Below are 25,791 nucleotides of genomic sequence, written 5' to 3' on the forward strand. Positions count from 1 at the left end.
ACTAGAGGGTATGGTGGGGAGGAATATATAGAGCGAACACAATGATTTGAGCTAGTCCCACAGATGATAAATTGGGGGGCCAGACTAGTACTTGGAAGTCTTGGTCATGCTCTTCCAACCAATGTCGTACATTTCTAGCGGTGTGACATTGTCGCTGGAAGATCACATCTGCCACAGGGAAGACAATAGACATGTATGGGATGCACATGATCTGCAAGGATTGATTTCATACCCAAATCAGTTAAGTGTGCCCTTCATATGGATGAGTAGGCCCAGAGAATGCCACAAACATTCCCCAGACCATGACACTGCCACCATCAGCTTGTGTTCTTCCAGCAATGGTTTTGGGGTGTTTAAGCAGAGAATCAGCAGAGGTCCAATTCCAATGCTGCAGTGAGAGTGGACTCCTTTTCTGCTGATGCAGCTTGGTTAGCAGAGGTTAACTGGCCATCGTCTGCTTCAGAGCCACATACGCAGTAGGGTTCACTGAACTGTTTTAGACAAATCTGTTAGGTCCTTGGTTCATTTTGGCGGTGAGCTGCTCCACTGTAGTGTCTGTCCCCTCTCGCGCACCTTCATAATCTATGTTTAGCTCAATCAGTGGCATGTGCTCCGCAGTTTCCACAACGCTTATTCACAATGATGCCATTTGTCCGCTCATGATAAATGTTCACCACAGCAGCAGGAGAACAGCTAACAAACTGCGCTGTTTCAGAAATGCTACCACCCTTGGCCGAAAGCCAATCATCCTTTCTTGCAACTCTGATTACCCCTTTTACCTATGACCGCAACAAGATTGTGTGCAGACAGCCTATCGTACACTTTATACCCTCCAAGAAAACTCACTACATGTGACTTCCATCGGGAGCTACACACCGACTTATGAAGTGATCATATGTAATCTACACAGTGGAGTCACATTTATTAATACATACTGCGTTTTTTGTGTTTTTTTTTTTTTTCTGAACCTGGAAAGTTATAGGTGAAATGTTATGTAAAAAGTCCTTCTGGCAAGTTTGCACAATGATTTTCGTTCATTTGCAATGTTTGTAGCCTTTATAGGTTATTTTGAGGCAGTGTTCTGGTCCAGTTTCAGATCAGGACTAAAATTTGAGCTGAAGTTTATCAGGAATATGTTTAGGATAATGTAAATTGTAAATTTAGTTCTTGTCTAAGGATATGCATGTGCACATTTTACATTAGTTTTCTGATTGCACACAGTATCAGTTTGTACTGAAGCACTTATCAGTTAGTTCTGGAGGTTATCTTGCAGTTCTACCTTTGACACCTGTTAAAAGAACAGATACAGTTGTCAAGTGTATTTAAATACTATGCCTCACATTTACTAATTGTTAAGATTTTAACATGAACGGCATCAACTTTTGGCACGTTTCTGCCCCATAATAAAGTTTTAGACCAACTTATGAAGTAAATGTGCCAAAAGAAAACCACTGTGTGGCTTGATAAGTGGACATGGCTTAAAGCCCATTTACACGGGATGATATTGCAGCATACTGTTCCTTCCCGACAATCTGCTGCTCACTAGCGAAGAGACCGGTGCATTTACATACAGCAATCTCCTCCAGCTCCCTCAGAGTCTGGGGAGGAGAGATCGCTAATGCCATCGCTCTTTCCCATACAGACTTGTTTCCCGGCAGCACAATCTGACACTGGGGAAACAAGGATTTCTCGTTAATGGCATTGGGGGACACTGCACCATGGGTATATGCCCAGCTACCACTAGGAGGCAGGTGGGCTATACCCTCTCCACAGCACTAGGCTATTCAGTTTTAGTCTAGTGTCCGTAGGAGGCAGACATGACCTGCTCTCTTTTTCGCAGGTCTTGCTGCTTTTTGTTTTTATTCTTTTTCCTTTCTTCTGCAGGTCTTGACCTGCCGCAGGATGGGGCTCAATCGTGGATTACCACTTTAGTTGCACCCCCTGCAGGCGCATACTCGGGTACCTCGCCGGTCACCCAGTCCCCATGGACTGCATCCGCAGTGGCATGCCGGCATTCCCACAGTCCCCGTGTTGAGTCTGCCGATGGGGTGACCCTGCGGTGCCCGACATCGGACGGTGAGTATTTCCCCTGCGTGCCTGTCCCATAGTTAGTGGGGGTCCCGGGTTAGGTCCCCTGTCGTGGCCGGGGATGCGATCCACTTTGTCGGGGGACCAGGGTGCTACTCCCCCTTTAACCCCTTCTCCCCCAGGCGCGGAGGTATTTCTCCCTCTGGGACGGGGGGGGGGGACCCTTTCTATCTTCCCCCTCCCTCCTTTTTTTTCCCCCCGGGGGGGGTCCTTTTCTCTTCTCCCAGGCCACCCTGCTTCCTTTGCAGCCTCCCCCTGTCCACTCCTCGGCCTCCCATCTACTTTGGTCCCCGGCTTCTGCTGGGACTAGGCCACGTTTTCTCCAGCCCGCCCCCGGTGCTCCTTTTGCCCTACTTTTCCCCCTCACTGAGCGTTGCTCCTCCTCAGGAAATCCCCTCACATTATTATTTTTTTTTCATTCTGGAGGGCCCCCAGTCTTCTGCGGTTCCGTCCAGGCGCACCTTTTCCGGCCACCTCATTAATCGAGGCCCCGGCTTCCACCACGCCTGGGCCGCGTTCTCTCCTGCTCGCTTCCTGGGCTTTTAATGGCCCCTTCCTGCTCCTCTTGGCTTCTGGAGGGGTTCCCCCTCCTATGCCGGCCAAGCGCAGGCTTTAACCCTGGGGGTGCTGTTTTCTACAAGAAATAGCCTCCATCTTGCCAGCAGGGGGGTACTTTCTCTCTGAGATTCTGCAGCTGCTGCAGCCCCTCTTTGGGGACTCGGCCCCTGGGATCCAGTAGACAGCCTTGGCTGGCTGCTTTCTTTTTCAGGCTCCCTCTCAGGCCTCATGTCCTCTTTCTGAGGACTACCATTCCCAGCCCCTCTCGAGGGGTCGCATGTATTTGGGTGCGCCCGTTGTGATAAACTGTTGCCACATGGTCAGCCTGTTCCCGTTTGTGTGCAGTAGCTCCCAGGCCCTCTCGTTACACCCTGACCTACTTTTTTCGGTCTCTCCTGACTGGGCCTCTTCCCTGTCCCAAGCCATAGGGAATCCTGTCCAACTCTCCCAGTCTGTGGCAGTCGCTGCACCGACTGCCTGACCAAAAATTGCGGCCACCTCTACCCTCCCAGGGACCCTTCCGCGGATGGGGCACACTCTGCTAGGTCCCGCAGACTACCTCTGGTTGTCACAACTATGTCCCACTCCACCTCGGCATCCTCGGGTCACTCCCAGGACAAGTCTGAGACTGGTGACAAACCCTTCCCTGCCATTCCATCCGCTGCCTTTGGGGGACACTTCTACTCCGATTCTCTCTCGATAACAGAGCATCAGGCGGTCTTCCACCATACAGATTCTCTCTGGGTGGTTAAAGACAAATGTCCACTGAGGAACCGCTTCTCTCCAGGGTTGGTATCCCCTCTAGTGGACTTTCGGATGGCGCTCCCCTGGCTGCACAAGGGTCAGCCCACTATTTGGTTAGCATGTCCCAGGTACATATGCCTTCCCCTTAACAGGGGGGTACTTGTACCACTGCCAAATGCTGTACCTAGAATTGCAGCTATTTCTCTGTACCAGGGGCTATATTCTACACACCATCCTAGTCTGAGAGTGTTCCCGCCAGGTGCTGTAGCCAAAACAGCCATTCTGGTGCTAGCATGCGACACGCAACCATATATACAGAGGGAGCCCTGGTTCATCAGAGTGAGAGCCTGTAGCCATCACAGTACACAATGCAGCCGTATCCAAGCACATAGGTAGAGTACCTGTACCATCTCCAGATGCTGTAGTCATTACACCGGTCTGCCTCTCTGGTGCTCCATTTTCAGGGGCTGTAGCCATTTCCTCTGCCTGGTTCTAGTGTGCACCAAGCAGCCACATTGCTCCCTTTTAGAGGTAGAGTACTTGTTCCATCTCCAGATTTGCTATAGCAGTTACACCTCTCTGGTTCTATTGTGCACCATGCAGCCCTATTTCTCCCTTACCAGGTGAGGTATAGAGGCCCTCTTCTAATGCTGTACCATCTCCAGATGCTGTACCCTTTACACCTGTCTGTAGCTATGTTCCACTCATTATAATGAGCACCATGCAGCCACATTACTCCTATTATAGGTGGAGTATTTGCAGTATCTCCAAAAGCTATGCCCTATTGCAGGGGTGGCCAACCTGAGGCTCTCCAGCTGTTGTAAAACTACAATTCCCACCATGCCCTGCTGTAGGCTGATAGCTGTTGGCAGTCTGGGCATGCTGGGAGTTGTAGTTTTGCAACATCTGGAGAGCCTCAGGTTGGCCATCCCTGCCCTATTGGTACAATCTGCAGCCCATTCGGCTCCTGCATTACTGGGCGTATCCCTCCCTTCCCTGGCTCTGATCTGTGATAGGCAATCATTGGTCTGAGACAACTTAAACTTTTAGTCTTTGGTTGAGGTCTGCTTCTGTCCTTTTTCCAGGCATTTTATTTCCTGCCAGGCACCCTTTATAGTCTATTTTGTCTTGTTGGGTCTGTCCTCTTAGGGCTTCTCCTCCTGGAGCTTCTTTATATATGCAGAGCGCTAGGTTGTTTCCAACTTGCGTCTTTCCCTATTCAGAGCGCTAGGTCGTTACCAACAGACTTTGCTGTGCTACTCTCCTGTTTCCCCAGGGGAGCTCAGGTTCTTCTAGATCCTTCCTCGGGCTCTCTAGTGCACTCTTGGTCAACTCTTGTTTTTAATTTTAATTTTTTCCACCTCGGGTGAAGCTGGGTGTTTCCCTTTGTTCCTTCTTGCAGGCCTTGTTTCCCAGGCACCTATCCCTTTTTTTTTTTTTTTTTTTTGGAACAATTTCATGCTAGGGTCTCTCCTGGTTCTGTTGGGTCACATGGTTCTTCTGCACCTGTGCACCCTTTTATTTTACATGAGATTCCAATCCTACCCTTGAGGACTGCTTTAGGACGTCCCATGGTGCTGTGTCCCCCAATGCGAGAAAATTGGATTTTTGCACTTGCCGTAAAATCCGTTTCTCATTCAATGTATTGGGGATACAGATCCCACCCCCTGTTTTTACTTTCTCTCCCGGTCACCGGGCTGCTGTTTTTTCTTTCCCGTTCCAGGACATGTTGGTTCTTCGCTTTTGTTTCTCTCTCCTACTGCTATTGGTACAAACGAAATAGCCTAGTGCTGTGGAGAGGTTATAGCCCACCTGGACGGAGCCAACATTTTTTGATATCTAGTGGTAGCTGGGCATATACCCATGGTGCGGTGTCCCCCAATGCATTGAATGAGAAACTAATTTTACAGTAAGTACAAAAATCCAAATTATATTTTTTTTTGTGCTGCACAAACAATCCAGTTACCCGATTAATAAGCATGCAGCTCTTTCATCTGGTAATCGACTGTGCATTCACACTGCCAGATCATCGCTAACAAGCGTTACTATCAATGCTCATTAGCAATGATCTTTTCAATTCTCAGGGCTTTAGTGGGGGAGGGACATGGTTTAGAGGAAATACATTGCCTGAGATGCAATAAGGCGTGCCAAATTTGGCCACAGTTTTTAGCACAAAGTAAGCCAACTAACAGTTGGTGTAAAGTTAGTGTCTATCAATGCACCATATTTATCACCCAGCTTGAGCATCTATTTACATGTTAGACAGGATTAGTAAATCTGTACCCTATGGGGGAACTTTTTGGCCCTTGAGCTTCCTTTTTCTGGCATGCAAAACATGCCAATTTTGTGACTTTTGTTCATTTTGCGCCTTGCTTGACCCTTGTCAGTTGTGGGTGGTGCAGCACATATGTTATAAATTATGTAAATTATACCTGAAACTATGCCAGTTCTGGTCCATGGGTGGCCTGAGATGTGGCACAATTAAGAGGTATGCTCCTCTTAATTGTCACATCTGACGCCAGCAGAACAGATTAAAGGGGGTTCACCAGGCATTTAGTCTAAATGGTGAGGGGGGAGCTTTTACATAGGACTTGTGCCCTTGATGCTGCCTTCTGCACTGCACCGTCATGCTCTGCAGGCTCTTCTGACTGGATGTGCCTGCTCATTTTCCTGTTTGGCTGCATTATTGGCAACTTCTAATTAGTTTGAATAACCTTTTTCTAATCTTCCTCTAGACTATGCCGGTGACTGCTAGAGCTCTGGAAACTATGATCCGGCTGGCCACGGCCCATGCTAAAGTCAGAATGAGTAAAACCGTTGATAGCCAGGATGCAGAAACTGCACTTGAACTTGTTCAGTTTGCATATTTTAAGAAGGTTAGTAGACTTCAGTTTGAGATACTAAATGCATTAAATTTGTTTTGTATTGGGTTTAAAGGGGTTGTCTGGGTTCAGAGCTGAGCCTGGACATATCCCCCTCCCCTTCTTCATCCAGGCAGCCCCTCTGAGATTAGCATTGGAGTATTTCATGCTCCAATGCTCTCCCTGACCCTGCTATGAATTGCGCAGGACAAGGGCTTTTTCTGCCGATCTGGTGACTTACTGGGTCTCTGCTAGGTGGAGGCTTCTGCCGAGCAGTGTTCCCGGTGACTTCACTGGTGCTGATGAGTGGGCTTTAGCGCTGCCCTAGTCTGTAAAACTCTGCCTAGCAGTGTAACAGTGTAAACAGAAAAGCCCTTGCATGAAATGCTCCAATGCTCACTAATATTAATATATATTTTTTTTTTATTATGGTCTCACACCTCCACACACCAAGTGTTCTTCCTGTCCCTACAGGGGATAGACGCAGAGAGGTTCCCTGCTCTAGGGTTGGAGATTCTACAAGAACTTTTAGGGCCTAAGGCTGGGACTAGGATCCAGGATGTCTGGCCTCTCCTTCCAGGTCTCGAATAGCCTTGCTAACACCTCTCAGGGTAGAGGTTCCTTAGCAGCCTGGAACTCACCTGGCAGAGTCCGTGCCTATAGGTGGGTTCTCTGATGGCCTGGGTTCATCCTCATCCTTCCTACCCTATAAGTGGCCGTGCCAGTACCTCTTATGTGGAGGTCGCCTGGCTTGCTCCTAACACTGATGAAGTGGGTAATGCAGCTGGTGGTTACTTCACTATGGATGGCTATGAGTTCATGGAGCTTAGATCCGCTGTTCCTTAATGGAGTTTAGCAGGATCGTTCTTCAGTGCGCCTGAAACAGTCAGCAGCTGGAATGGGTCCTTTTCTTTTCTCCTTACCAACGCTCCGTATGCAAGTGTTGGCAGAAGCTGCATGACATTATTGGTGCTTGCTTTGGCAGCACATACTCCATGATTGGTAAGTAAGCCATGCAAACTATTTGTCAGGTAAGAAAACCATGCATGTGTTTAACCAGCTGGATTGCCTCAACAGTTCTAATTACTTTAATTGAGAATCTGTGTGTGGATCTAAATGGGAACTCAGGCGATAGTAGCATCACCTGTTTTCTTTAATGAGGACTGAATGTGGATTTAACATTTTCAGATCCAGGCAGGGGCCCTGAAACATAAAAGTAACAAGGTAGGAAGTTAAGTTAAAGCTAAAGGGGTCCTAAGGTGAAGACTTCAGGTAAGAACCCAGTGTGACGGGGCGGAGCTAAGCACGGCATGTGAGCAGACGCAAGGCTGCTGAGCTCCTCTGCATTATCGGCAAATACATCCTGTAAACGGGCGAACATAGCTCACAAACAACCCCTAATCTACTTCTGGGCCGTTACTGACCTGTCCGGTGTGCAGCAGAGCCGAAAAATCGCGGCCATGAAGATAAAAAAGGACGCCAAAAGCGGGGACAGAGATATTCAAGATGGCGGAGCGGCAACCCCAGGCCGACAGAGCCGCTTGGGGGAGGTGCAGAGAGATACAGCGGTGAGGCTGGAGAAGTATGCCAGGACACCGATGTCACAGAGCACCAGGGGTATGAATAAAAGGCAGACACAAATGTCAGAAGAACTGCTGGCAGATGATGTGGCTGAAAAAGAAGCAGCTGCAGGGGAGCACAGTACTAAATCCAACAGGTACAATGCCCTGCAGTCAGAAGATGATGACATAGACACAGGGGAGCAGGACTCTGACTCTGATGAACCCACCCTGAAAGATGTTATGCATGCTATATCAAAGTGTGGCAAATCACTGAATGCTCTCACTGTGCAAGTGGGTGCTATAAAGGAGGATGTCACTATAGTCCGCCATGACATGAAAAAGTTGGCAGAGCGCACCTCAGCTTTGGAGGAAAGAATGGGAGCAGTTGAGGATGCCATACCACCCATGAAGCGTGATGCTACAGAATATATGCGACGTCTAGACATTATTGCGGCTAAACAAGATGACCTAGAGAACCGGTCACGCCGTAACAATATAAGGTTGGTGGGAGTGCCTGAAAAAACCGAAGGGGCTAATCCTACAGACTTTTTTGAAACCTGGTTAAAAGAAAAATTTGGGGAGGCAGCGCTGACACCACTATTTGCGGTCGAAAGGGCTCATAGAGTTCCAACTCGCCCGTTGCCTCCGGGCGCACCCCCGAGACCAGTCTTGATGAAAATATTACATTACAAGGACCGGGACATTCTATTGAGAAAAGCCAGAGATGTGGCTGACCTTACCATTAATGGGCAAAAGGTGGCGCTCTTTCCAGATTTCTCTCAGGAAGTGCAAAAAAGAAGAGCTAAATTCCTGGACATTAAACGTCGCCTTAGGGCGTTGAATGTATCCTATTCCATGATCTACCCAGCCAAGCTAAGAATTGTCGCACTGGGAAATACAACATTTCATGAGGATCCGAAGGAGGCGCTGAGATGGCTGGATCGACATGAACGGCAACTGGCGGAGAACAACAGATGAAGTTATCCGAGATGATAAAGAACATGCTCTCGTATGGACGCACTTTTTGCTTATCATCTGGCAGAATGAGTATATATGGGCGTGATTGGAGGATATGAATGCTGTAATGGTTGCATAACAGTTGTTATAAGGTTGGAATATGCATCAGAGTATTTAGCAGGTTTCAGTAGCCCGTTAATATTAATATCACTATATATGAAAATGCAGAGGGAGCAAGTAGACCTATAAGGTAAAGGAGGGATTTATACTACATAAACAATTTAAGTGTTGATAAGTTTTTAGGATTAGCCAACCCAGTTACTAAGGGTAAAGTGCTGACTAGTGCTAGGCCTCAGCAGCGGGTGCTGTTTTATCCCACGGGCCAATCAAACGGTGTTGTAGTGGGGACTCGTGGAGGAGGTTGAAGCACTAACCTTGTCTTTTTAGAGACAAAACTGTTAAAGGGGAAGTTACCAGTTGTTTGTTCAGATACTGCGACCATGATGGTTCAGACTAACTATGTTAGAGCTTGGTTTGTATACCATACACCAGAGAAATGTCTTGATATGTCTTATATTTATATAGGGTTCTACCCGAAAAATATGTGTGCAACGTGTAGGGATGGCAGGAACAATTAAATTTGTTAGTTGGAATGTCAGAGGGGTAAAAGATAATAACAAGAGAAAGGCAATATTGGATGGCATGAGGCAATGCCACCCCGTGATCTGTTGCTTACAGGAAACACATCTGTCTAAAGAACAGACATCGCTGCTCAGTCCCCGTTGGGCGGGGCATTGTTTTCATGCTACCTATTCCACATATGCAAGGGGTGTGAGTGTTCTCATACACAGGAATATACCATTTAAATGCCTATCCCAAAAAATAGATACTGAAGGGAGATTTATATGTTTATATTGTACTGTATTTAATACAAGATGTGTTATAATAGGAATGTATATACCGCCGCCGTATTCCCCTACTGTGCTCAGAACTGCTCTGGGTTTTATGACGGATCTACCAGAGGTCCCGGTTTTAATGTTAGGAGATTTCAATACGGTAATACATACTGATATGGATAGAATGGGTGGGGGTCCACAATCTGCGGGGGGTGGTGTCACTCAGTTTGGCAAATTAATTCAGGAGGTCTCCCTGTTGGATTACTGGAGGATGAAACATCCACAAACAAAACAATATTCATGCTATTCTACAACATATGGTTCCTTGTCAAGGATAGATATGATATTGGGTAATGAGAGCATGGGACAATATGTCCAAAAGGTGGAATATCTCCCACGAAGGATCTCAGATCATTCCCCAGTGATGGCAACGGCTGACTTTCTTTCTTCCCAATATAAAGGCATTAAGGTATGGAAATTCAATCCGTACTGGCTGCATATACTTCCAGATATTGGTGGAATAGGGGAGAAATTGAAGGAATTTTTCACACTTAATAATCCATCAGCCCCCAAAATGATAGTATGGGATACAATGAAAGCTTTCTTAAGGGGGTTATTAATAGCTGACATAAATAAAAAGAAAAATGAATCCAGGTTTAATGTACGTAGACTAATGGCTGAGGTGGAAACAACAGAAGCGGAGTACATTGTTTCACCGGACGTAACAATGGAAAAGAGATGGCGGGAGGCACAACAAAAACTGAACGACAATCTACTACAAACTGCACAAAATAAAAGGTTCTTCTCAAAACAATCCCATTATGAAGAAGGAGAGAAGGCAGGTAGGATGTTAGCATTAATCTCTAAAGCCCAACAACAAACAGCATACATAGCGGCTCTTAGGGATAGGGAGGGGAACATACACACATCATCAGAGCATATACTGAAAATCATGCACACATTTTATTCTTCTTTATATGAGACTAAGATGCGTGCAACGGATGAGGATTTGCAGGGCTTCCTACACCCGTTACATTTAAATGTCCTCTCTGAGGATCAGAGGAATATGCTTGAGGGGCCTATAACATTAAAAGAAATGGAGTTAGCCCTCTGTGATATGGCCAATAATAAAGCTCCCGGCAAAGATGGGTTACCGGTGGAAATATACAAGTCTTATGCTTCAACACTTTTGCCTCAGTTGTTGGAGGTGTGTGAAGAAGCTAAGGGTTTGGGTAGTTTACCGCTGTCTATGAATGAGGCCATAATTGTGGTGTTACCAAAACCAGGTAAAGACGTTCTAGAAGCTGATTCTTATAGACCTATATCTTTGCTTCCAGTGGATGTGAAGATCTTGGCAAAAGTGCTGGCGAATCGCTTAAATACAGTAATTACATCTCTCATACATACCGACCAAGCTGGCTTTATGCCAAATATGTCCACAGCGGTGAATATTAGGCGTCTGTTTTTAAATATTCAGGCAGGTCATGTTCACACCTCGAATGCGGCGGTCGCATCTCTTGATGCGGCCAAAGCATTTGACAGTGTGGAATGGCGGTATTTGTGGTCTGTACTCCAGAAGATGGGCTTTGGCCCAGAGTTCATAAAATGGATACAGTTATTATATGCTAGTCCTAGAGCGTCCGTAAGAGTAAATGGTAATTTATCAGACCCATTCAATATTTATAGGGGGACTAGGCAGGGGTGCCCTCTGTCACCACTATTGTTTGCGGTGGCGATAGAGCCGCTAGCTGAAGCCCTTAGAAGTGCAGGTCTAGTAAAAGGTTTTCAATATGGGAATCTTATAGAAAAAGTCGCATTATATGCAGACGACTTGTTGTTATTTTTGGAAGATTGGGAAACATCCCTTTCGGAAGCTATTAAGATTATAAATGACTTTGGCCAACTATCTGGATTGACCATAAATTGGTCAAAATCTACTGTAATGCCTTTATCTAAAACAGTGAATCCGTCTTTGCTAGTGTCATCAGATCTCAAAGTTGTTACATCCTTTACGTACTTGGGGGTGAAAATATCTACTGATACTCGAGAATATAGTGATCTGAATCTAGTACCCCTACTTGAAAAGTTCAGGAGTAAAATGCAAGCATGGACTAAGTTACCCCTTACGTTGATTGGCAGAGCCAACCTTATAAAAATGATTCTTATGCCCCAACTGTTATATCTCGTCCATAATGCTCCAATATGGATTCCAATCCGTTTTTTCCACAAGGTTAATACAATTTTTAGGGATCTTATATGGAAACGAGGTGTTCCTCGCATAAAACTAAGTACATTACAGAGGCCTAAAACGCATGGGGGACTAGCTATACCAGACCCTTGGGTGTATTATGTCGCAGCCCAACTGCAGCATATCAGGGGTTGGGGAGACAGTGAAAACCTAAACAAGACGGGAAAAATAGTGAAACACCTTATAGGGAAAAAATGTTTGCTATCAGCCTTGGAAGAGGGTACTTTTTATGATAGAGGTGCGCAATATCAGATATTGAGAGTGATACACAAAATATGGTGGAAAGCCAGGTCTATGGCTAAAATATCAGGATATACAAAATATACACCAATATGGCCGAACTATATGTATAAAGAAGTAGGTAAAGTGTCAGAAACAAAGGGGTGGGAGAGGTATGGTCTTAATAGAATGGTTCAGTTATTCTCTAATAACAATCTAAAAGAATTTGCACAACTAAAACAAGAATTTAATATACCACATAACTCTTTTTATCTTTATCTTCAGCTCAGACATGCTATACGATCGCAAATAAAACATGAAAACATTGTTCAGGCACCGAAGCATAGTATTATAGACCTCACCACAACGCAGGGGAGCACAAATGGGGTAATATCTCTTCATTACATGACCCTGATGGAAGTGCAGTATAAAAATAGGCCGTTAGGACTATATGGGAAATGGAAGTCTGACATTGGAGATCTAACTGAGGACTTATGGGAGGAAGTAATGAAGAATTTTCAAACCATAGCAGTGAGTGAAGCACAACGGGTATCACAATTGTACCTGATGCACAGGGTATACAGAACCCCGGTTTTGTTGAAAAAGATGGGATATAGAGCAGATGACTGTTGCCCGAGGTGTAATAGGCATAACGCTGATCTAATCCATCTGATGTGGAATTGTCCAAAGCTTAGGAGATACTGGATGGATGTTGTGAACTTGATAAATGTCGTGTTCCAAACTAACATAGAGGTTGCACCACTAGTGTGTGTTTTAGGATGTGTTAAAGTTCAGCCAGGAATGGCAAAAAAGAAAACGGCCATTATGCGTGTTTTATATCAAGCCAGGAAAAGTATTGCACAACATTGGATAGATCCAGAAGCACCTACATTGAAAGAGCTAATAGACAGGGTTCACATCTTGGTAAAGTTGGAAAGGTATGTCTATCAGAAGAGAGGAGCGGTCAAAAAATTTGAAATAGTATGGTTCTCGTGGTTGAGATATTACAACATTAATTAATAGTATATTGGGTGGAAAATGTCCAAAATATTGTATGTTGGATTATTTTATTTTATTTCTTGCCTGTTGGGAAGAATGGTGACCATTTATATGTTGGATGGATGAAAGATGAATATGTGAGCTGTTGAAGACAAGGGATGGAATGGCGGTCACGGAAGATATATGGGAGAGAGTATGTTAATGGTGTATGGTGTTACAAAGACTATCACGGAAATGACTCTGGACTTTACTTGGTCGCAGGACTGAAGAAGGGGTGGGTGGGAAGAGGGGGGTGGGTGGGTGTAAGGGGTTGTTACTGTAATAATTTGTTTTTATGAAACTCAAATAAAAATTATCTGATTTAAAAAAAAAAAGAACCCAGTGTGACAGAAAGATTAAGGAAAGCCTAGTGGATATGAGTGGTAGTTCAATCTATGCACTCTACTATCATTTGGGGAGTGGAGTAGCCTACAGGGCCTATTCACGATCTACAGTTTAGCGCAAAGCTGTATTTGGAACCACTTTCCTCCATGGACAATGAGGACAATATTAACGGAAATTGTATATAATTCAAGGAGTGCAAGACCTATGTGTACCTGCCATGTGATTTATAGGGTATAGTATACTCTACACCTGGAGATAGTATGGGTCAGTACTGTGTGCATTTTTCTGTCCACATTCAAACTTACAGCCATGCTCACACATATAAGCTGCAGCTATGTACGCTGCACAGGTCCTGTAACCTTTTGCCACTCCTCAGTCCCTGTGTCTCCTGGCTAGTGCCATGTAAAGATCTTGTGAAACCCTTAAGACTGCCTCTGCCTCTGACCTTGAAACGATATGGGCAAGTGGGTTCTTGGTTGGCCTGGTTTGTCTGGAAGGTTTTCTCCTTTCTTCTGCCTTGAGTTCATACCAACACCTCCTGGTATGGGATCCCAAGCTTGTCCTGGACCGGTATGAAGTTAATGGTACAGTTTGGTTACCTCATCGTTTGTCCATGCCTGCCGTGTGACAGTGCTGTCAGCTTGGCTTGGTTTCTTACATATACCTAGCATTCTTTGTGGAATGTCACTTGAATATACAGTCAGGTCCATAAATATTGGGACATCGACACAATTCTAACATTGTTGGCTCTATACTCCACCACAATGGATTTGAAATGAAACTAACAAGATGTGCTTTAACTGCAGACTGTCAGCTTTAATTTGAGGGTATTTACATCCAAATCAGGTGAACGGTGTAGGAATTACAACATCCCTGGTGATGCTTTGCCAGACCTCTACTGCAACTGTCTTCAGTTCCTGCTTGTTCTTGGGGCATTTTCCCTTCAGTTTTGTCTTCAGCAAGTGAAATGCATGCTCAAACGGATTCAGGTCAGGTGACTGACTTAGCCATTGCATTACATTCCACTTCTTTCCCTTAAACTTTGGTTGCTTTTGCAGTATGCTTTGGGTCATTGTCCATCTGCACTGTGAAGCGCCGTCCAATGAGTTCTGAAGCATTTGGCTGAATATGAGAAGATAATATTGCCAGAAACACTTCAGAATTCATCCTGCTGCTTTTGTCAGCAGTCACATCAATAAATACAAGAGAACCAGTTCCATTAGCAGCCATACATGCCCACACCATGACACTACCACCACCATGCTTCACTGATGAGGTGGTATGCTTAGGATCATGAGCAGTTCCTTTCCTTCTCCATACTCTTCTCTTCCCATCACTCTGGCACAAGTTGATCTTGGTCTTATCTGTCCATAGGATGTTGTTCCAGAACTGTGAAGGCTTTTTTTAGATGATGTTTGGCAAACTCTAATCTGGCCTTCCTGTTTTTGAGGCTCACCAATGGTTTACTTGTGGTGAATCCTCTGTATTCACTGGTGAAGTCTTCTCTTGATTGTTGGCTTTGACACACATACACCTACATCCTGGAGAGTGTTCTTGATCTGGCCAACTGTTGTGAAGGGTGTTTTCTTCACCAGGGAAAAAATTCTTGGTCATCCACCACAGTTTTCCGTGGTCTTCCGGGTCTTTTGGTGTTGCTGAGCTCACTGGTGCGTTCCTTCTTTGTAAGAATGTTCCAAACTGTTTCGACCACGCCTAATGTTTTTGCCATCTCTCTGATGGGTTGGTTTTGTTTTTTCAGCCTAATGATGGCTTGTTTCACTGATAGTGACAGCTCTTTGGATCTCATCTTGAGAGTTGACAGCAACAGATTCCAAATGCAAATGGCACACTTGAAATGAACTCTGGACCTTTTTATCTGCTCATTGTAATTTGGATAATGAGGGAATAACACACACCTGGCCATGGAACAGCTGAGAAGCCAATTGTCCTATTAATTTTGGTTCCTTAACAAGTGGGAGGCACATATGAAAACTGTAATTCCTACACCGTTCACCTGATTTGGATGCAAATGCCCTCAAATTAACGCTGACGTTCTGCAGTAAAAGCACATCTTGTTCATTTCAAATCCATTGTGGTGTACAGAGCCAAAAAATTTACAATTGTGTCAATGTCCCAATATTTATGGACCGGACTATGTAAACAGGGTTGTAGAAACGCCCTTAATATGCATGGAATACTAATTGCACATGGATTTTGGTGCGGGAATTGCACCAAAATCAATGTGAAAATTTTACCATATGAACATGGACATTTAGCTATTACGTTAGTGAAGCTATGCAATAATCTATCTTCTATTGGAGCTCTCATCCTAGAACATGTAACATTTTACCCCCGTCCTATTAGACCTGTTTAATATCGAAGGCATGACTGACTCGCAAAGTATGTATGCATTTCTAGAGTTCTTACATCTTAACACATTACTTCATAGGTATTGCCAAAGGAAAAGCGAGTGGAAAAAGATCCAGGTTTAAGTCAAGAGACACAAAGCCAAGAAGGAATAAGGTACATATGTGAAGCACTGCTTATTCTCTTATTTGTAAGATGACAAGGGCTGTCTATTTGTAAAGTCCATGAAGAATGAATTTTGTTGTGATGTGATTTTTCAGAGAAAGACGTGCAGGGAAAATATCTGACACTCAAGATTCAGTGGATCCTTATGCTTTTAGCCAGGATGTCAGTCAGAATGACTGTAAGTACATGCTTCACATACTTGTATTACTAAAATGGTAAAACTGATGAACATGCTTTGCTCATGAAAACCAAGAATGTTCTCAGGCAATCATAGGTCCACATGTATCTAATATATAAAGCTGTGTGTATGTCCGCTAAAGGAATCCGCACCGTCGCATTTACAATCACGAAATTTGGTACACGGGTACATCAGGTGTCCGGAAAGGTTTTAGACCGGGTCTCCGCTCTCTAGCACATATCGTTCCTGAGATATTACCAAAAAATGCATCAGCTAATAGAAGCTTGGTCACATGACCCATATCAGCCGATAGAAGCTCGCAGGTCCTCCAGCCTCCACATACAGTTTTACTCTAGGTTTCCATAACAACCCAGCCATTTATCTTCATTGCTGTAGGAGAGCTTTAAAGGAAATCTGTCACCAGGATAATCGCTATTGAAATAAAGCCATGGCCTAATAGCGCTTAGTACCTTATTTCCAGATGTGCCTTTTGTTTTAGCAATAGATGTTTTTATCCTATGGAAATGAGCTAGTAAGGTGCCCAGAGGGGCGTCACTCTTGCAGGAAGGAGCCCAGACACTGCCCCTGCCACAATGTGTCCACCCTCAAAAGACTTAAGGGACCTGGGGGCGGGGTTTTATCTGGTTAGGCCACGCCCCCTCCCACGCCTCAGCCGACAGGGATTGAAAAAATGAAGTTAAAGAGGACCTTTCACTAGTTTAAAAACTAAAAACTAACTTTATCAGTGGGCAGAGCGGCGCCCCAGGGGTCCCCCTGCACTTACTAGTATGTCTGGGCGCCGCTCCGTTTGCCCGGTATAGGCTCCGGTGTGTGCAGCTCCCTCTGTTGTATGGGGCGGAGTTTTTGTATTAGGGTTGTCCCTTGCTGCAGCGCTGGCCAATCGTAGCGCACAGCTCATAGCCTGGGACTCCCAGGCTATGAGCTGTGCGCTACGATTGGCCAGCGCTGCAGCAAGGGACAACCCTAATACAAAAACTCCGCCCCATACAACAGAGGGAGCTGCACACACCGGAGCCTATACCGGGCAAACGGAGCGGCGCCCAGACATACTAGTAAGTGCAGGGGGACCCCTGGGGCGCTGCTCTGCCCACTGATAAAGTTAGTTTTTAGTTTTTAAACTAGTGAAAGGTCCTCTTTAAAAATCAACTTCTAGGTCCTGCTAAGCCACGCCCTGATCTGGTTAGGCCATGTTCCCTCCACTCAGCCAACAGGGATTGAAAAAATGAAAGTAAAAATCAACTTCTGTCAGCTGCAGAGGTGGGAGGGGGACTTTCCCCCTGAAGCTCACACTCAGACAGTACAGCCCTGTTGTCTTAAGTGAGCTGTTCAAAAGGACACGCTCCCGATCCAGTAAAGGCCACTGTTAAGGGAGCGGGTGCCTGTGGAGGTCACTGGCAGGGGGGTGGTATGCTGTGAAAGACACTGTTGAAGGGGAAGGCTGCTGTAAAGGTCAAAGTTAAGGGGGTGGGCTGCTGTGGAGGTCTAATTTTAAGGGACAGGGCACTGTGGGGGGGGTGGGGGGGGGGTTGCTGTAGATGTCACTGTTATAGTGAATAGTGTTATCTTTTAACGACACACAAACATTAAATGAAATAGATTAAATATACCCGAGCGATACCCGGGTCCTTCTGCTAGTCTATAATAATGCTTAACTGCTCAATACAGTGTATCAAAGGGGCTTGAATTCCCTTTTTATTCTTTAAAGGGAACCTGTCACCGGGATTTTGTGTATAGAGCTGAGGACATGGGTTACTAGATGGCCGCTAGCACATCCGCAATACCCAGTCCCCATAGCTCTGTGTGCCTTTATTGTGTAAAAAAAAAACATTATATACATATGCAAATTAACCTGAAATGAGTCCTGTACGTGAGATGAGTCAGGGACAGGACTCATCTCAGAGTAATTTGCATATGTATCAAATCTTTTTTTACACAATAAAAGCACACAGAGCTATGGGGACTGGGTATTGCGGATGTGCTAGCGGCCATCTAGCAACCCATGCCCTCAGCTCTATACCCAAAATCCCGGTGACAGGTTCCCTTTAAACAATGTTGGACCAAGTTCATGGACTCTAACCATTTGGAAGATGAAGTTTGGTTGGATTTCATTACTCAAGCTTGAGATGAAAATGTGTGGTCATTTGAGGTGGTGCTACCCGCTTATAATTCTGCAGCCTCTATTCTTGTAGAGTGTGTGTATATAGTTGGTATACAAATATTAAGTATTTAAAGGACTATTGTGTTGTGTTATAGGGCAGTTCCCGTTTAACAACCAATTCCCTTTATTACAGTCCAAAAAGCATATTTGGTTTTAGAGGGGCTTTATCACAAGATGTCCAGAAAGTTCTAATTCTGCTTATTTTTCACCCCATAGCTCTTTCTCAGAGCGGGAGAACTCCAAGGAAGATTTCTGAAAGTCGGGTTGAGATCGACACCAAGAGATCATTGAGTCAAAAGAGGTAGGAGACATGATGATGATAATGATAATTGAGCTAGTGTTGTGTGGTGCCTCATGGCCAAAATAACTAGGAAAAGTATGTTTATCTGCAAACCATAGTTACTGAAAGCATTTAGGCTATGGCTAAATGGCGACCTGAAGATCTTAATCTTACATTTTAACATCTATTGTCTTAAATTATGGTTCCTAAAAAAAAAACTGGGTCTGATTCAGTTTACTGATGCCAAATGCCATTTGTGTAGAAGAGGAGGAAATTAAGAATAAGTAAGCTTCTAACAAAGGATATCAAACCTGATGCAATGGTCCGTGAAACATTCAACAAAAAGAATAACCAATAAAGCCTAGATGCCTGAACCGAAAATAAGTTTCCCTGTGCAAGGGATCCATGTGTAAATCTTGCAACATATTTATGGATATACAGTGTTATATAACATAGCATTGGCATGATTTAGCCCCTTCCTGACCAGTTGATCCTTATTTTAGAATATTTGTATTTTTATATATATATTTTTTTTTTTTTTATGCCTGGGGGGGGAAATGTTTTTATAAAAGGGGGAAAAAATAGTAAATTTTTCAATACAGAATGGCCAGGTGCAGAGCAGGAAGCAATGCACAATATCCATGCAGCTGCCAAGGAGATTCAGAAACATCCTTGCAGAGTTAAAGGGGTTGTCCGCTTTATTTATATTGATGACCTGTCCTCAGGATAGGTCATCAATATCGGCGGTGGGTTGACTCCCGGAACCCCCGCCGATCAGCTGTTTGAAGAGAAAGCAGCACTTGTACGAGTGCTGCCTTCTGTTTGTTTACCTGCTCGCCGTTGCAACCGCAGCAGTGAGCAGGTGTAATTACAACTACGCCGTCACATTCACTTCAATGGGACGGCTCTATAGTGTTCACTTGAACAGGAAGGAGCCGTCCAGTAGAAGTGAATGGGAAGGCTGAGATGTAATTACACCTGCTCACCTCTGATTGCGACAGCAAGCAGGTAAACTGTGAACAGATGGCAGCTCTTGTACAGAGCGTGACTTTCTCTTCAAACAGCTGATTGGTGGGACTGCCAGCAGTTGTCACTCCCTCCGATCTGATATTGATGACCTATCCTGATAGGTCATCAATATAAAAAAAAAAGCTGATAACTCCTTTAACCCCTTAAGGACCGGGCAAATTTTTTGCAAATCTGACCAGTGTCACTTTATGTGGTAACTTCAAAACGCTTTGACTTATCCAGGCCATTCTGAGATTGTTTTTTCGTCACATAGTGTACTTCATGACATTGGTAAAATGGAGTAAAAAAATAATTTTTATTTATAAAAAAAATACCAAATGTGCAAAAAAATTAGCAAATTTCCAAGTTTCAATTTCTCTACTTTTATAATACATATTAATACATACAAAAATAGTTATTACTTTACATTCCCCATATGTCTACTTCATGTTAGGATCATTTTGGGAATGACATTTTTACTTTTTGGGGGACGTTACAAGGCTTAGAAGTTTAGAAGTAAATCTTGAAATTTCTCAGAAATTTTCAAAAACCAACTTTTTAAGGACCAGTTCAGGTCTGAAGTCACTTTGTGAAGCTTACATAATAGAAACCACCCAAAAATGACCCCATTCTAGAAACTACACCCCTCAAGGTATTCAAAACTGATTTTACAAACGTCGTTAACCCTTTAGGTGTTCCACAAGAATTAATGGAAAATAGAGATACAATTTCAAAATTTCACTTTTTTGGCAGATTTTCCATTTTAATATTTTTCCAGTTACAAAGCAAGGGTTAACAGCCAAACAAAACTAAATTTTTCTGGCTCTGATTCTGTAGTTTACGACCACATATCGGGTGTTTCTGTAAACTGCTGTACAGGCACACGGCAGGGCGCAGAAGGAAAGGAATGCCATACGGTTTTTGGAAGGCAGATTTTGCTAGACTGGTCCTTTTGGACACCATGTCCATTTGAAGCCCCCCTGATGCGCCCCTAGAGTAGAAACTCCAAAAAAGTGACCCCATTTTAGAAACTATGGGATAGGGTGGAAGTTTCGTTGGTACTAGTTTAGGGTACATATGATTTTTGGTTGCTCTATATTACACTTTTTGTGAGGCAAGGTAACAAGAAATAGCTGTTTTGGCACAGTTTTTTTTTTTTGTTATTTACAACATTCATCTGACAGCTTAGATTTTTATAGAGCAGGTTGTCACCGACGCGGCGATACCTAATATGTATACTTGATGATTTTTTTTTTTTTGGTTCAAAAATGATAGTGTAAAACTTACATAAAAAAAAAAAGTTTTAATGTCTCCATATTCTGAGACCGTGTGTGTGTGTGTGTGTGTGTGTGTGTTTTTTTGTTTTGGCAATCGTCTCAGGAAGGGGCTCATTTTTTGCGGGATGAGGTGACTATTAGATTGGTACTATTTTGGTGGGCGTACGCATTTTTGATCGCTTGCTGTTGTACTTTTTGTGATGTAAGGTGACAATTTTTTTATTTTATTTAGCACAGTTTTTATTTTTTACGGTGTTCATCTGAGGGGTTAGGTCATGTGATATGTTTATAGAGCTGGTCGATACGGACGTGACGATACCTAATATGTCTGTCTTTTCCCTATTTTTTTTTTTATTTTTTTTTATTTTTTTACTTTATTATTTGTCCCACTCTGGGACTTCAACATTACAGGGTCTGATCCCTGTTTCAATGCAGCACGATACATCTGTATTGTGCTGTATTGAACTGTTAGTGTCTTACACTGTAAGACGCTAACAGTTGCCTAGGAGACCCAGCCTGGGGGCTGGGCCTCTTAGGCCTCCGTACATACTTGGATTGGGGCTGCCATGGCAACCATAGAGTCCCTGCCACAGCAGCGCGGGGAACGATGGATGAGGTGAGGGAGCACAAACCTCCCATATGCCGCGGTCAGTGCTGACCGCGGCATATAAGGGGTTAATCCACCGGCGTTATCGTCAATGCTGGTGGATGCAGCAGGGATCCGGCTGTCAGTAACAGCCGGATCTCTGCTGCTGATCGCGGCACCGCATGCGAGGGGGGGAGGGGGGAGGAACGACTGCAGGACGAGAACACTCGTCCTCTATCGCTAAGTGCCGGCGATTTAGGACGAGCATTCTAGTCCTGGGTCGTTAAGGGGTTAAATGCACACTGCCCTGATGTATATAGTTTTAAGGGCAGTCTGCAACTGGTGTAATCTCAATCCATCTTCTAAGTCAGGGCTGCCCAACCTGCGGCCCTCCAGCTGTTGCAAAACTACAACTCCCAGCATGCCTAGACAGCCTACAGGTATCAACCTACAGCAAGGCATGGTGGGAGTTGTAGTTTTCCAACAGCTGGAGGGCTGCAGGTTGGGCAGCCCTGTTCTAAGTATTCTAGACTATGCCTCACTTACCATAATAAAGACATAGTAGCACATAGAACTCATTATGCAGTAAGGGTCCTCATTTTACATTTCTGGTTGCAACTCCTGGCCAAATTATTATATTGATGTTCATTTGAAGGACCTTTTATGTGGGCAGATAATGTCCTGAATGAAGGCAATTAGCTTGGCCAGTAATTTGCCTGTGTAGAATTTTAACTTGCTATGCAGAACCTGTTTTTTTTGGGCTTTCAGAGCAATGTCTTTGACTCATGCAGTAATGGCGCCACATGTTGGAACAATACTGTGTATCTCTTGCATTTTATGATTTTTTTTATGTTGCCATCGTGTTTTTAATGGGATATTAAAATCACTATAAGGCATCATGAACACGACCGGTTTTTTTTGCGGTCTGCAAAAACGGGGTCCGTGATCAGTGTCCGTTTTTTCTTCCGTGGGTCTTCCTTGATTTTTTGAGGATCCACGGACATGAAGGAAAGTCGTTTTTGTGTCCGCCTTGCGGAGCCAAACGGATCCGTCCTGATTTACAATGCAAGTCAATTGGGTCGGATCCGTTTGACGTTGACACAATATGGTGCAATTGCAAACTGATCCATCCCCCATTGACTTTCAATGTAAAGTCAGGAGTCCCTATTATACCATCAGATCTGAGTTTTTGCCAATCCAATGGTATATTTTAACTTGAAGCGTCCCCATCACCATGGGAATGCCTCTGTTAGAATATACCATCGGATTTGAGTTAGATCGTGAAAACTCATATCCGACAGTATATATTCTAACACAGAGGCGTTCCCATAGTGATGGGGACGTTTCTAGTTAGAATATACTACGAACTGTGTACATGACTGCCCCCTGCTGCCTGGCAGCACCCGATCTCTTACAGGGGGCTGTGATCCGCATAATTAACCCCTCAGGTGCTGCACCTGAGGGGTTAATTGTGCGTATCATAGCCCCCTGTAAGATCAGGTGCTGCCAGGCAGGAGGGGGCACAACCCCCTCCCTCCCCAGTTTTAAATTCATTGGTGGCCAGTGTGCCCCCCCTCCCTCCCCTGTATTACTGTACATTCATTGGTGGCCAGTGGGCTCCCCCTCCTAATTAAAATCCCCCCCCCCCCTTCCCATCATTGGTGGCAGCGGAGAGTTCTGATCTGAGTCCCAGTTTAATCGCTGGGACTCCGATCGGTAACCATGGCAACCAGGACTCTACTGCAGTCCTGGTTGCCATGGTTACTTAGCAATTTTAGAAGCATTATACTTACCTTCGCTGTCTGTGACCGGCAGGGCGCTCCTCCTACTGGTAAGTGAAAGGTCTGTGCGGCGCATAGCTTATAGCACAGACCTGTCACTTACCAGTAGGAGGAGCGCCCGGCCGGTCACAGACATCGCAGGTAAGTATAATGCTTCTAAAATTTGCTAAGTAACCATGGCAACCAGGACTGCAGTAGCGTCCTGGTTGCCATGGTTACCGATCGGAGCCCCAGCGATTAAACTGGGACTCCGATCGGAACTCTCCGCTGCCACCAATGATGGGGGGGGGGGGGGGGGGGGGATTTTAATTAGGAGAGGGAGGGGGGGCCGCACTGGCCACCAATAAATGTACAGTAATACAGGGGAGGGAGGGGGGGCCCACTGGCCACCAATGAATGTACAGTAATACAGGGGAGGGAGGGGGGGCACACTGGCCACCAATGAATTTAAAACTGGGGAGGGGGGTGTGCCCCCTCCTGCTTGGCAGCACCTGATCTCTTACAGGGGGCTATGATACGCACAATTAACCCCTTAGGTGCGGCACCTGAGGGGTTAAGTGTGCGGATCACAGCCTCCTGTAAGAGATTGGGTGCTGCCAGGCAGCAGGGGGTAGTCATGTACACCGTTCTTAGTATATTCTATCTTGAAGCTTCCCCATCACTTTGGGAACGCCTCTGTGTTAGAATATACTGTCGGATCTGAGTTTTCACGAAGTGAAAACTCAGCTCTGAAAAAGCTTTTATGCAGACGGATCTGCGATCAGTCTGTGTGAAAGTAGCCTACGGCCACGGATCATGGACGCGGATGCCAATCTTGTGTGCATCCGTGTTTTTTCACTGACCTATTGACTTGAATGGGTCCGTGAACCGTTGTCCGTCAAAAAAATAGGACAGGTCATATTTTTTTGACTGACAGGAAACACTGATCACGGCCGCGGTGCATATTCCGAGTTTTCAACGGACCCATTGAAAGTCAATGGGTCCGCAGAAAATCACGGAAAACGGAACAACGGCCACGGATGCACACAACGGTCGTGTGCATGAGGCCTAATACTAACAAATTTTTTTACTTGCCAAACAGGAGTCCTTCTTACAATGTTGGTTACAGTAATTACTTGATCACCTTAAAGGTGCAGATAAACTTGGCATACAAAATGCAGTGTTATATAAATTTGCTCTTACAGACAAATCCTATACTAATCAGAACTATGGGGATTAAATAATTTTTTTTCCAGGCTTTAACGGTTACTTGTCACCTTTCCTGCGGATAGGTCATTTTCAGATTGAGGGTCTGACTATGGGCACCTATGGTGGATCAGCTGTTTGAAGAGCATGTGGTGCACTGATATGTTGCAGCCTCTTCCTAGGCCTGTGACGTAACATTCATCGGTCACGTGACCATTGTGCAGCACACGTCCATTCAATTGGGCTGCCATACCAAACATAGCCACTATACATTGTATAGCGCTGTGCTTGGTTAAGTATGAAGGGTCTGCAGCACTTGTCTAAGTGCTTTGGCCCTTTCAGACAGCTGATCGATGGGGGTGACACAAGTATTGATTACCAATCCTGAGGATAAATCATCAATATTTAAATCCTGTGTGTTAACTGATTATTTTTTATATAGGATAAAAGAATTTAAAGCCGCTCTATTAAAAGCATTTAAGGCAACACGCTCCCAGTCTGTTGCTGTTACTCAATTGCTTGAACTCATCAATAAAGGAAATCATGACCCATTTGAACTTTCAGAAGTAAAGGAAATGCTGGACTACATGCAAAATGACAACCAAGTCATGTTGGCAGATGATGTGGTCTTCTTGATTTAAACAAGTTCACATTTTGTGGAAATCTCTTAAAACATGTTACACTTTTTTTTTGTTGGTCATTTGTAAATGTATATATTTGGTTTGTTCATGTATTTTGTATTGCAAAAATAAAATGTGAATGCTGTGGATGAAGTATCTTGTTTACTACTCATTTGACAAGCTCTTAAATACATGATGACAAAACAACAAAAATCTACCATATTTCTGCTCCTGATCCACATCAATTCTTTATTCTAAGCCCTACCTCTGGAGGTTAGTCTTCCAAATGGCTCATAATGTCTGAACACTTAGGCTAGGTCTGCACGATGACATTTTTCGCGCAACATTTTGTTGCACTAATGTCGCGCGACAATTTTTATAATGGCAGTCTATGGTGTCGCACTGCAACATGCATTCGAGATGGATTTTTCTGCGACTGTTGCGTCGCAGCATGTTGCATGTTGCAGTGCGACACTATAGACTGCCATTATAAAAATTGTTGCGCGACATTGGTGCAACAAAATATTGCGCTACAAATGTTGCTGTGTAGTTGTGCCCTATCTGTCGCGCGACAAATGTCGTCGTGTAGACCTAGCCTTAGCCTAACAGTTTTTTGTCATGTCTCTGGCATACAGGGGAAGCTATGTTA

General features: G+C 44.5%; 1 protein-coding gene across 1 annotated transcript in view; it reads left to right on the plus strand.

Moving 5' to 3' along the window:
• The window catches only part of LOC121002162 (maternal DNA replication licensing factor mcm3), a 62,946-nt gene extending 37,756 nt beyond the window's left edge, over nt 1-25,190 (plus strand). Inside the window, exons 13-17 of the mRNA XM_040433501.1 lie at nt 6,126-6,266; nt 15,966-16,039; nt 16,144-16,226; nt 18,622-18,706; nt 24,965-25,190. Coding sequence (XP_040289435.1) covers nt 6,126-6,266; nt 15,966-16,039; nt 16,144-16,226; nt 18,622-18,706; nt 24,965-25,163 — 582 coding nt within the window. The 3' untranslated portion in view covers nt 25,164-25,190. The remainder of the gene's footprint in view (nt 1-6,125; nt 6,267-15,965; nt 16,040-16,143; nt 16,227-18,621; nt 18,707-24,964) is intronic.
• Nucleotides 25,191-25,791: the final 601 nt, after the last annotated feature.

This window comes from Bufo bufo, chromosome 5 (assembly GCF_905171765.1).
Source record: "Bufo bufo chromosome 5, aBufBuf1.1, whole genome shotgun sequence".
Taxonomy (NCBI): Eukaryota; Metazoa; Chordata; class Amphibia; order Anura; family Bufonidae; genus Bufo; species Bufo bufo.